Here is a 12,943-nt window from a genome sequence, read left to right as displayed (position 1 = left end):
TTATGGTTTGCATTTGAACTGGTCTGTGTAATGAAAGTTTTAAGAACAAGGTCATCATATCCATAACTCAAGTCCCCTATTGTATGGATGCCTGGCACGAGATTAATTTTAATGGATCACATTCAGAACCTCCTGAAAATTAAATGCCTCCAATGTAGAACAAAAAAACAACAACACCCAGACTGACTTCTTAGGATGGGAGCAGGATGCTAAGTGGGACAAAAAGTATGCTGTGATTTAAAAGCATGCCATATATAGACAAACAAGCTAGAAACTCTTACTGTTTGCTCTTGCCTAAATCTAGAACTTTCCTATAAGCCAGCTGCATGATCTGATGCAGTCAGGCACAATGCCAGCTGTTCTGCTAGGTCTCATTACCTGCATTTACTAACAGCCATGTATATTACTATTCTAACCCAGTCACTAGTCTGTGTCCTAAACCATATTTTAGCAGGATTCAGTCCCAGCTTCAAGTCAAGCACATGTTTCAGTGTTTGAGTGGCTTGCACAAAACCCACTATCTTCCTAATTCAAGGGCAACACTATAATATGAACTACTCTGACTGGGTTAAACCTTAACCAAGCCTGAATGCAGTATCTGTCACTCCTAGAGCAGGGTCCAAGCTCCTGCCTCTGAACTGCCTCAGAGTCACATTTCTCCTTCGCTTGCTCCTCTTCACTCTGCAATTGATGCTTTGTGGATACTGTCAAGTTGATGTGATCAGAGCATTCACCAGCTGGGTCCCCACTGCAAACTCCTCAGCAATTCCCTGATGTCACTGGGAAATTGCCAGCACCCTACTGTATAGTAGTAGTTCGTTTCTAATTACTATAGAGTATTTGCAAGGGGATAGAGGCAAACATTTCTTCTCTGGGTGCACAGAATCTATAGAAGGCTTCCCTGGCAGAGAAACCCAGGTGCTGCCCTGATTGAAGGAGTAAGTTCCAAATGTCAGCAAGGCTATTTGAACGGGAGGAAATAATTGGGGCCTTTGTTTGAAATTTCCCCTTTGTTTCTTGTAGCTATTTTATATTTATCAAACCTAAGTAATGTCATTATCTGTCACACCTAGCAAGACAGTAGCATAAAGAACCACCACAGCAGCTCTTAAGGACTGCTGTCATGCTGGTAAGCGAACCACATTAAACCCTCTGCTGCACTGCCAAAGACCAAACTCACCCACTTCCTGGGATGGCTCTGCTGCAAATTCACCACTCAGGCATACTGACAGTTGAAAACCAGGCTAGCCTTTGCAGAGGCTTTATCAAGCATGGAAATTCTCTGCATGAACTGTCAGAACATGCTAAAATCAAAGGCCTCATTGCAGTAAAAATGTAGATGGCCTAGGTGACCCGGGCCCCAGTGCTGTTAAAACTGTATTTAAGCATATAAAGGAATACTTCTGCTACTCTTTTTCCATTCTACATATCTGTCCCTAGCTTTGAGTAGGAAATATCACCAGCACCTCCAACTATAAAGAAAATGCTGTCTGTTTCTACTGCTGGCAGTTCCATTACTCTGCACAGACAGGGTGCTTCTCTCTGAAAAATCATGCTGTAAACTGCACAGACAATCAGCTGTTGTGATTCTGTCTTTGCTGTCTATTTCCCCACTCACTCTCTGCCAGAGAAGATTACCATTTTCTGAAGCAATGTGAGAAATTCCTCTATTTCTACTAGAAATCAGAAAAAATGAATTATTTAGCTCTCTATTACAGCTATTTAATAACCTTCTTTAGCCAAAATTTACTAAATAGCAGCGCTGTCCTTGCCACATCCAGTCACTCAAAACTTTGGGAAGACGGTGCCCTATTGCAGAAGCTTCATTATTCAACATCCCTTGGGTGAATTACAACCCCAGAAGATGCCTGCTTCAGCCCAGAACATGGCTGTCAGTTGAGAGTTTGCTTATAAACAGCATGTGCACATGCAGACCTGTGTTCTAGGACTCCTTAAGGGCTCAGGTATCTCCTCTGTAGCTGAACACCTTCTCCACCTGGAGAATCAAACCCCCATTTAGTGAGGTGGGGGAGCAAATAAGGAAAAGGGACTACATTCCTGCCATTTTCTGTTGCTGTGAACCTTCTCTTCAAGACTGCAGCAGATGTGATATAGAATATATCAGATAGGGCCCTTGTGAGAAGAAAGGAATTGACTGTTGCAAAGTGGTGCAATGGGAGCCATATATAAATACTAAGATAAATACAGATTTGATAAATTACTAGCAGTGGCACTAGAGGGAACGATGTAAGATGGTGCAGTCAAGCTTTTTCATCTCTGACTCTCCTGACCTTAGAGAAGACATGCCTTTCCAGAACATTTCACCCAAGGCATAATGCTTTAGACATTTTAGAAATAATTACCCCTTGAGGTTCTAGGATAGTGAAATGTAGCTGCAGGTCTTCAAGTGTGCTGGTATATGGATGTCAGTTTCAGAATAAAAAAAGGTACAATAGGTCCACATCTCTTAGCCCTGTTTGCCAGTGCTGATGTGTGTATAAGGACTGAAAAAGCATGGTATCTGCACAAACTCATCTTCTTGGCTGCACCTCATGCCCAGCACCCCTAAGGCTTCCAGCACCATGGGAGAAGAGAAGTGTAAGTCTTTTGGATTTACTTTCAGCTCCTCTAGAGCTGAGGATTTGTCCCAGATAACTGTGATGAGCAACCATTTACCTTAGCTCTGCATATGCCAGCACTTAAAAGCCAATTTAATAGAAAGGATTTTGAGCAAATAGTGAAAGGGCAATAGCACGTTTTGCTTCTAGCTCCTTGTTTCTCAGAGCTGTTAAGAAAAGAGATAATTTGCTGCAGAGAAAGTACAGTACATATGTCTTTACAAGAATGTGTTTATTAAAGAACATCTCTGTAAGGATGCATAAATGCAGGCACACGCAGAAAATGTCAGCTTATGTGAGTTCCTGCAATGGTTCACATTCACATCTTGTTACTTAGCACCTTCTTAAAGGTCTTTTTTGTACAGTCTACAAGATGTTTTGTCTTGCATCACTTTGCCTGACAGAAGTATTACTTACACTAAAATCCTTAATGTGAGATGCCCTATACAGAAGTTGTTTCATTTAATAACATTCATTGTATTAGTTCCCCCTAAAGTAATCGCTTTGATGAGAAGGCACTCTGTGTTCCTTTATTTGATCTGGGAATAAAATTATCTTGTCTTTACTTCACTATCTCTTTTCTTTTGCTCTAGGATAAATAAACATGAAGCTGTCACTGCAGAGCAGGCACTGCCTCTCCCTGTTATAAACCTTTTGATTTCAGTTTTGAGAGAATTTCTCAGCACAATGATCCTTTTAGAATATGTTTGACTTGCAGATACGTCAGTCATGACAGAGCTCCTGCCATCCCAGTAGTTTATATCATAGAATCACAGAATGCTAGGCATTGGAATGAACCTCTAGAAATCATCAGATCCAACGTCCCTGCAAAGCAGGACTGCTTAGAGCACCTTTCTCTCCTTCTCATAGAAGTGATGAGTTTGTTTATTATGAAGAAATTATTTAAGGTATCAGGCACTAATCTTAATATAATCATTGTTATAGTAAGCAAAATCACCAGTTGTGAGATGTGAGATCTCTTACACCAGTAAAACATACTGCAGCACTCTGGTCCATAAAGTCTTACTTGAAGTGCTTGACTTTTGCACTATTCACCTACATTGCTGTGATGGTCTGAGTGCTACCTGCCCCCCCCCCCCCCCCCCCCCCCCCCCCTTTTTTTTTTGTAAAATCACCCAGACTAGACTGAGAGACTCTGGAAATTGAATGAAGCTTTATGTTTACAGCTTAGCACAATATACAAGCAGATATTTACAGTATATACAGTTATAGACAGAAATAGACACGGTAAAAGGTAATACAGAAACACAACTCCCCTCCCAGAAACCTGAGTCCCCAGGAGGGGCTCCCCACAGCCCTTCCACCTTCTCCCACCCCTCTACCTTACCTCAACTCCAAGGAAGATTGGAGGGTCGGACAGGGGGGTTAGGAAGCAAGTGGATTAATCAGGGAGACAGAGGGTGAGGTTAGAGAGAGAAATGCAGCCCACAGCCCGGACAAAGAGCGACTCCCTTATCTATATTTACACTCTAGTTCTTATATATCTCAGCAAGCCTGTGAGTGAAGTAGACATCACCACTGTTTCACTTTCACACCTTGTAGTCTAGTTCTTCTCACCAAAACATTCCAGCTAGCTTCAAACTAGCACAATTGCTGACACCAGGTAGCCAGGTCCACAGAATTGTCTCCTACATTTTGGTAAGGTCACAGATCAACACTTCTTTGTCTTTGTAAGAAGCAGGCAAAATCTTCATGTTATCTGTTTTTCTTTGGAAGCAAGGAGACCTTGAGTAATCTCTACTTTATAATTTTCATTAAGTAAAGACTTGAGTAATTAAGCATTCATGTTAGTTGAGTGTTGGGGAATGTTAATGATGAGAATGGTGCCTTTTACTCAGGTCAGAGAAACAGCCATTGTTGTCAACCTTACGCCACACATAACTTCACAACAACTTCCAGCATAGAAAGAGTATCATCTGGGGAATAATGATAATGTTGTGTATTGTACACATTTGTTATTATTCTTAGTTGGAGAATCAAACCACAAAACCACTCATGCTAAGACTTGTCACCTCCTCCAGATGGTATTGCTACTGCCTGCCACATTCACCAAGGAGCTGCAACATCCACCGTGTAAATATTGGAGATGTTGGTCTAGGATGTGGCAACTTCTTGGCAATACAAAACACCACAAGCCAAAAAGGGAAAAATAAGATCCAAATACTGTGGAAGAAATTACTCTGTCACAGACATTGTTTCTTTCTAAAGCATGGTGATACCACTTTGAGCCCCTGCTGCAGTATTACATCCACTTGCCTTTGTGGCTCTTTAGCTGTGGACTTCCAGAAAACTGTAAACATGGATTGCTGTTTGTTTACTGGAAACACTTAATCTACTAAACATCAACAAAATTCTCTGTCAGAAAGCCAGAAATTCCTGGATTTATTTACTAAAAAAGAATCTATGAAATCATGAAATATGTATCTTGTATGCTTTTAATTCTTAGGGAACATCAGTAAGAAAGACCAATTTGCATGATTTCTCAAAATCCAAATTGGTAATCTATTTGAGAAACCACAAGGGCCTCGGGGTGGATTTAAATGAAATGTTATTATTTGCAGATTTCCGTCCACCTTACAAGATGCCAAGGTCCCTTCTGCAACATTATGCTGATGACTGGATAGTTCTAGGGGATGGTGAGGAGATACACAGTCACAGGGAGCCCAGTGACCATTTCAAATCTAATCCAAGTAAGTATTGTTCATTTCATCTTTAATTTTATTGAAGTAGGTGTGTCCATGCAGTTATTAAACTGGTGGATATCTGAAAGAGGCATATGAGAAAGTTGACTGTGTTGCTGCAGTTAGCCAGAAGGTTGTAAAAAGCCATCTTCCAAATGGCTGTATTTATTTGGTAGCTCCTGTGAAGAAGCTGGCAGCTCAAGAGAACAAAAACCTCATCATCATTAGCCAGAAGACTGGCACGCTCACATAAAAGTGCTGTATTTTTTTAGGGTTTTCTTGCCTAAAGAACAGCCTTTTTTTTGTTCAAATAACATCTGAAAGTTAGTGGAAAGGAAGTGGCTTTATGGGGCAAAGAGAAATGCAGGGGCTAGACATCTTTTGAGAAGATGGAAATCCATTTATCACCCAGGTACAGAGCATCGAAGGCCAACTTCAGGACTTGAGTAAAGTAAAATACCAGGGCATAGAACACTTCTGCTACCTCCCAGTTGTCACTTAGTACAGTGCAACTGCAAGGTTAAAAGTAAGTGAACTGTAAAATTGGGTGCTCCATTTATCATAAAAAGACCATTCAATTTTATTTACCTCTAGTTGATTTTCATCACTGTTGAGAGGACCATCATCAGCAAACCGTCAAGCACTCTTCTCACCCTGTGTGAGACTTTGTTATTGTTTAACCTTGAATCTTTTGTTGCTATAATTCAAAGATCTGTACGTCCATCCACTTCTTAACACTGGAAAAGGAGGGCTTATGACTCAGTCTGTTTCTTTGGTGCCTTAGGAGGCTTTCAGGATTCTATCTTATTATGCTGCCAGTAGAGGAGGATCCTCTGGCCTGAGATTTACTGTTCAAGCCTCAAACATGGTTATCCAAGCCAGCTCCCCACCTCATCATCCTTGCACTGCCCCACACTGCACTGCCCTAGGGAGTGAGTGCCTTCACTCCAGCTGCAAACTTCCTGAGAAATGAAAACAGAGCAAAGTAAGCTCAGGCTTTTTAGTCCCAAATCATCCAAGTTTGATGACAGGAGGGCTGTCTTTTTTTTTCCTAATTGCCTTTAAGTTAGACAAACTGTAAGTGAAATAATATGAACAAAGAGCAGCTAGCCTTTGTAGTGAAAGAATGAACATTATAGATTACAGGGTGAGGGACAGGGCTCGAAAGATGGCAGTTCAGCAGCCAGTCAGAATCACCAACTAAATTTTTCTTTACTTACTTCAGGGGTTTTAGTGCCCAGTGAAAGGACATCAAAAAGATTTAGACACAGGCTGTAATGAACACTGACAAAAGTATTGAGAAACTGTAACTGGAAAAGCATTTGCAATACTCCTTTTTGAGAATTACTGTCATAATTACACCAGTTTAGAAAGCAATACCTTTGTAAGTGGTTTTACCCCATCATATATCACACTAGGGATTATAGCATTTTAATGACCTTGGTGGCTAAATTGTGCAACATCTATAATAGTATGAAATCCAGGAGAGTTTTTGACCCACTGAGACCAAAGAAAGATCTCCTGCTGACTTTGTTGGAGCCAGTGATATCAATCCTAATTTTCCAGGTGTAGCCAGCTCTAGTCACAAGAAGGGTTTATATTTTCCTTGTACTCAGCATATGAGTGACCTGATATTTTTCATATAGCTATACTACAAATGCCCTGAATTTTGTTTCATGAAAGATGTTATGACATAGAATACTCTGTTTCTTCATGAAACATGCACCTTATAATAGCAGTTACTGTGAGGGTGATATATACATCCTTATTTCTCCTGTCACCAAATAAAATGAAATTCATAGACCTTCTCTTAGCTACCGTGATACATATTTTATGGTTAAATAAGGCCTTGAAAATGAAAATCTTCTGCCTTTCTCATGAGGTGTATAGTACCAAATTAAATGAGCAAGTTACATTAAGGCACCTGCAAACCTTGAAAAGGCTTGTTCATTCTTCCCATGGATAATAAACTCACCCGTCAAACATCTTCTGGAGAGCAAGCCAAGGAAAGCGAACATCACCTTGCCTTAGCTTGCCTTATATGTTTTCATTTTGTTTCTGAATTTGGGCATATCTTCTGAAGGTATTTGAATGGATAGGGCTGGGGGATAGGTTGGACTGGATGATCTTGGAGGTTTCTTCCAACCTGGTTGATTCTATGATTCTAAGATAGCTCTATAAGAGACTGATAGATACCTAAGGATCGGTTTGCACATGAAAAGGTCATAATCGATCCTTGGGTACTCCATGAAGCATCATACAGTCTGTTGTGCAATTTCAGAAGTAAATCAGAAGAACTAGTTGAAATAAAAGGAGGTTAGAAAGCTCACTTTCTTTCAGCTGTAGAAAGTATGTATTGTGTTAGACAAGGTGTTAACTGAAAACATGTTTTAACTAACACGGTGATAAATATGGCCAAGCACCAATATTTTCTCCAGTGTGCAAGCTGCCCTTGAAAAAGCCTGAAGAGATTCCCACTGGTCTCTGCAGAATCTAGCTTGAGCTCCTCTGCAGGAATTAGTTTGTGCCAGTAGAAGTAAGAAGTCCCTTGGGATGTTGCTGCTGCTTTTGCTGAGGCATTTATTTTTGTAATAACTGGTTGGCTGATGGGAGATGGGAAGTCATGACCACAGCTCATGCATGCAAAACTTCACACCATTCATCCTTGTCAGAAGAGCCCTTTGCAAAGATAGAAATGGCAAGAGCCATCAACCTTAGGGCTTCCTGCACTCTGATGGCCACTTACTGTGCATTTAGAAGCAGCTTCTCTCCTAGCATTCTTCAACGCCTGCTGGTGCCTTCCAGAATCCAGCAGGCGAAGCCCACACTTGGGCTGTGGGGTATCAAAAGCTGAGGGCATCAGAAAATCACAGCATTTTCCTGGCTCATAACAGAGCTAATAAAATGCAATTCTTATCAAGAAGCCTCCCTCACTACTTACAATTTCTAGTGGTTGCCCACACCATATTATCGTTCAATAATCCTTTTTTCTAGCTTGGCTCCTAGGCACCTCCTGGCTAACAGCCCAGCACCTTTTAAGGAGCTATTCTTCTAGCCTCCCAAACTGCCGCCAGACTTCTCTCTTATTGCTTTCAAATCTATCCACCACCTTGAAGGAAAAGATAGCAGATTGGTTAGTCAAAGAAGAAATGAGGTTGTTCTCCTTCCATCGCCATACTCTGGCACTTGATGAAAACTGAAATGAAAATAAGGCTGAAGGAGCCTTTGACAGTGACACAGCACTTCCTCATCACATGTGCTCATCTATCAGTGCTTGCAGACATTTGTGCATGGAGCAGAGCCCTGCAGAACTGGCTGGTTTTCACATTTGCAAGAGTTGTGTTCTCACTTATTTCCTACTTTCTTACCAGCAGGTCCAGCCACATCCAGAACCTACTTGTATTGGTATCTCTACTAGCTTTGTTAGAACTCCCTTTTCTAGTCTTTAAACAAGCTTGGAACCCCACTTATTCCTCTTCTGAATCATAACTTAAGCCAAACTTGACTTGAGGTCCACAATATCTGAAACTGGAGACAGAAATCTTGGGCAGAATAGGAAACAGGTAACTCTGCTGCTCTTGCAAGTGCTTGAACATAGACGTAGCGTTTTCTAATAACAATCTCCAGCTGCCAGTTACTTGTTCAAAATGAAACACATAGACTGCAGAGGGAAGAAAGTTGTCTCTAGGTTAAAAGAAGTGTTGTCAAACATCTGTGTGCCACCTGGTAGCCTTAACCAACGTTCTTCCCTCCTCCCAGCTGTTGCGTGCCTTGCTATCCACCCCCACTCTGGCAGTGATTGCACTTAAGTGAGTTTTGACCTATAGCACGATGCCAGTATCTGCAGACTTCACTATCTTTCACCAAGTCCAAACTTCCATTGGAGTTCACCTGGGGAAGTAATTGGAAAAAGTGATGAAGAGCCTCAAAACATGGTTTGGAGCATCAGAGTGCTCTGGGATCCACTAGGAACAGAAGCACTTGTACATTATGTAGCCTCTATGGAAAGTCACGAGTCCCCTGCATATGCACCCAGCCGAACAGTGTTGGGCAGCTGGAACACCTTCCTGAGCTGTGATAGGAACATCAAAGGCCAGCGAATCTCAGGGTCCTAGCTCCCTCTCCTGGCAGAGCAGCGTAGTGGTAATAGAAGCCGGGGGGGGGGGGAGTTGTTCCCCTCGGCACAGAAAGACTGAACTCGGAGCTGCAGTTCTACAAAGGCAGCGCAGCAGAAGTGTTCCCCAGCCAGCAACGGCTCCTCTCCACAAGGAGCCCAGTGGTAATACTGCAGCTACAGTTCTACCAGGAGATTAATACAGGATTAGCAAAGGCAGAATCTATTCTAGTGAAGAACATCTGTGACATAGCTTCAGCTGCCTAAAAAATATGTACTTGAGCCCAGATAAAACTCCATTGCTGCACATTATCTGCAGTTCTTAAACTCGGGGGTGGTGCAGTTTATTCTCTAATACTTTGATACCAGAATGACTCATGCACTACTCTACTGTGATTCCTCTCCACCACCACAGCTGCCTTCTGTTTGCTCTTTTCTGTAAACACCAAGCCCACAGAGTGCTTCCCCATAATTTAAATTACCTCTTGAGAAACACACATCTCTTTGGCTAGGAAATGTACAACACAGAGGCTCTCTTTAGCAGTCTCCAGCCCTTCAGAAGCATGTGTTGCATCTCCACATGCGAAAGCACAGCTTATTGGTCCTAAATCCTGAGAAGAACTGACAGCATCCCTGCTTAGTGAAACAACCACTGCCACCAGGACCTTGAATGTGACATCTGTGACATCACCAAAGTTGAATGTCTGACTCACAGTTGAGCCAGGGTTCTTCTTGGCTGGCAGCACATGCTTCTACTGCCTTTGAGAACAGTCTTCCTCTTAAAGCAGTGAAAGACAGTGGGAGCTCACCCCAAGCACACAAGCCACTAAGAGTGACCTGACCTGAGAGTGCTCCACTGACACTGCAGCACCCACTCCTTCCAGGCTCACCACCAGCATGGTGCAATGGGAGCCCAGCCTGGAACTGGTCCTGTTGTATAGAGAGGTTCACGCAGTGTGGCTGTCTCAGTGATTACCCTTGAGCAGCTTGGATTGGGTACATCAGCAGTATAGCTCTGTAACATTTTGACTCAGTTGTTCTGTACTTTCACACCAAGGGTGGCTGAAGTCAGCCAAAAGCCTCCCTAGTGAGTGAGCGGGCTGGGACTGACAGGCATGGGGCCTGTTAGCATTCAACCTTCTCCACTCTTGCTGTTTCTGCTAAGTAGAAACGAGCTTTCCTGTGCAAGTCAAAACTCTCTTAGTTGTTTGCAATGGTCTTTTTTAGAAGATTGAGGGCTTTTTCAGGTTTTGGTGAGGAGTTTAAGCTCTAGCTTATGAGAAGCAGGGGGCAGCTTACAGATGTGTATGCTGGTTTCTTTGTGGTTGTGTCTTCTAGGTTTCACACTAGTGCTATTTTCCCAAGGCAATGGTCTTTTGCAGGTCAGAGGCTTGTGTCAGGAGGCTGCCTCTTTCTCCAGCACCAACTGCAGCTCTTGCTGAAATGGTGAGGCCTTAAGCATGCTTTCACAGGTCCATAAGGCAAAGCTAAAGCTGTGCAGAAGACATTTAGTCAAACTGAGGCTGTGGCTCATAAAACAATCCATTATAAGATAACTATTCTGCTTATGGGAGACTTTCTGTATATTAGTCACAATTAAGTTATTGTTTCTTCCTCAGGGAGAGAAAAGGACATATTGAAGGAGGGAGAGAAAGACAAAGGGGAAAGTGTGCTTCTGGGTATTGCAAAGTTCTCTAAACTTTACTACAAGATTTTGCTTGTGTGCTTATCAATTTCATGCCTGGTATTGTGTTCAACTCACCTGCCCTACTGTAAAGCAAAATTTCTTGAAGAAACAGAAGTTTCTCTGCTGAAAATGCTCGTATGGGTCCTTAGCCAGCCCTTATTCCTGCACTCATCATTTTGTGCTGTACTGAGGAATGTTAGCTTATGAGTATCTGAGAGCTGACTTCAGTTAAAGATGATGTAAGAAAACATAAGACTTTTTGTGACCTGAAAAACATTGGTTTATTTTTTTAACTTTATCTCTCTTAGTCTTTTGTTCCTAGCAGTTATTAAGTTTCTGTGATAAAAATGAAGCTCAATATTATTCTACTATAGTCTGGAATATGTCTCACAGCCAATCACTAAACAGTGGCACATACTCCCAGCTTACCTAGCATTGCTAATCTTAACTGATTATGTCTAGTTACATTTGTTCAAGCTGTTTTTCAGACTGAGGGTATATTTTCAGGCACCTGAGTATGCTCATGGTTTTTCATGTAACACTGTCTTTTAGAGCTAAAGGTACTTTTCTCAGTTTGTACACATTTTCTTGAACTAGAGGAAGAGTATTCGTGTACTTCAAGTTCTGCTTCCCCACAATTCAGGATCTTGCCCCTTGTCTGATAGTCTGTCTTGTGACACAGCTAACATTGCAAGAAGGGGATGTGACTTTTCCTTTTTCTATATGCGTTTTCATCTGCCCTCCAGCAAGAGTAGGTAAGCAGTTTAAAATCTGAGAAACAGTTTGTGGCCTCAAACAGAGAAAGGGAAGATGAGTCAGCAAAGACAAAAGTTTCCCACATTAAAGATCACTGGATGAAGTGGTGATGTCAGTCCTTCTGAACAGCAGCAATCCCAGGCTGGGCTCCTCTTCTGAACCCAAAAGTCTGCACTTCCCGAATCAACTGGGCCAGTGCTGGGCTTGCTTTCACCACCATTACTCATGTAAGAAGCCCTGTTCACACCACTGACTGCACATGTGGTTTATGTGGTCTGTAGCCATGAGAACAGCAGGCAGTCTATTCACTAAACTTTGCAATTGATCACAAAGGGATGTGGGAAAGTTCTCTGTCAGCCAGAGTCCTTAGATCAGATCAGGCCATCTCTCGGGAAGGGACAGTCAAAGTGGTTGGGGCTAACAGACAAATTATGGCGCAAAACAACCGCACAGGTTTTTATGCAGTGACCAGATGAAATGCTGGTCTCTTAACCTCACATTTTTTAAGATGAGGAGTGTGGTAGGTATGCCTTTAGGCGTACATGGTGGGTTGTAAGTAGGTGCTAACTCTTTTATTTATATTGCAGAGTCATGTATCCACGGGTAGACTGTCATTCTGCCTCCCAAGTACTTGTTTAGGGAGAGACCTTAAAATGCACTGTTTTGTGCAAAAAACATGCAGCCCTTTGCTTCCAACAGCAGCTGATGTAGTAGGGAAAGAGTTGTCCACAGAGCAGTTTGGCCACACCATTTGGGCAGACCAGCACTCTTATACTGGAGCCAGGAATGTTGCAACTGATTGTGTTCACTAAACTATGTTATATCAACTGTATCCATGTCAGAGGAGCATGTCCAAGACTAGTTACAGTTAACAAGGCCCTATTTGAGGGGAAAAAATGGGACCAGAGTGAAATTTTGGAGTGTTTCAAGTACAATATAAGCAGTATGAACAGATGAACACCAAGGAATGGTAAGATGCTTGTTCCATGCAAATATTATCAGTGGGGGAAAAAATAGAGCAAAGAAATCAGAAAATAATAGAATGAACTATACCAAACACTTTTCC

General features: G+C 42.1%; 1 protein-coding gene across 1 annotated transcript in view; it reads left to right on the top strand.

Moving 5' to 3' along the window:
* Positions 1–7,229, top strand: part of RPS24 (ribosomal protein S24) — a 509,972-nt gene extending 502,743 nt beyond the window's left edge. Inside the window, exon 5 of the mRNA XM_064145464.1 lies at positions 7,219–7,229. Coding sequence (XP_064001534.1) covers positions 7,219–7,221 — 3 coding nt within the window. The 3' untranslated portion in view covers positions 7,222–7,229. The remainder of the gene's footprint in view (positions 1–7,218) is intronic.
* The last annotated feature ends 5,714 nt before the right edge of the window (positions 7,230–12,943 follow it).

This window comes from Pogoniulus pusillus, chromosome 6 (genome assembly GCF_015220805.1).
Source record: "Pogoniulus pusillus isolate bPogPus1 chromosome 6, bPogPus1.pri, whole genome shotgun sequence".
NCBI classification, from domain to species: domain Eukaryota; kingdom Metazoa; phylum Chordata; class Aves; order Piciformes; family Lybiidae; genus Pogoniulus; species Pogoniulus pusillus.
This window is presented reverse-complemented; position numbering and strand designations above follow the sequence as displayed.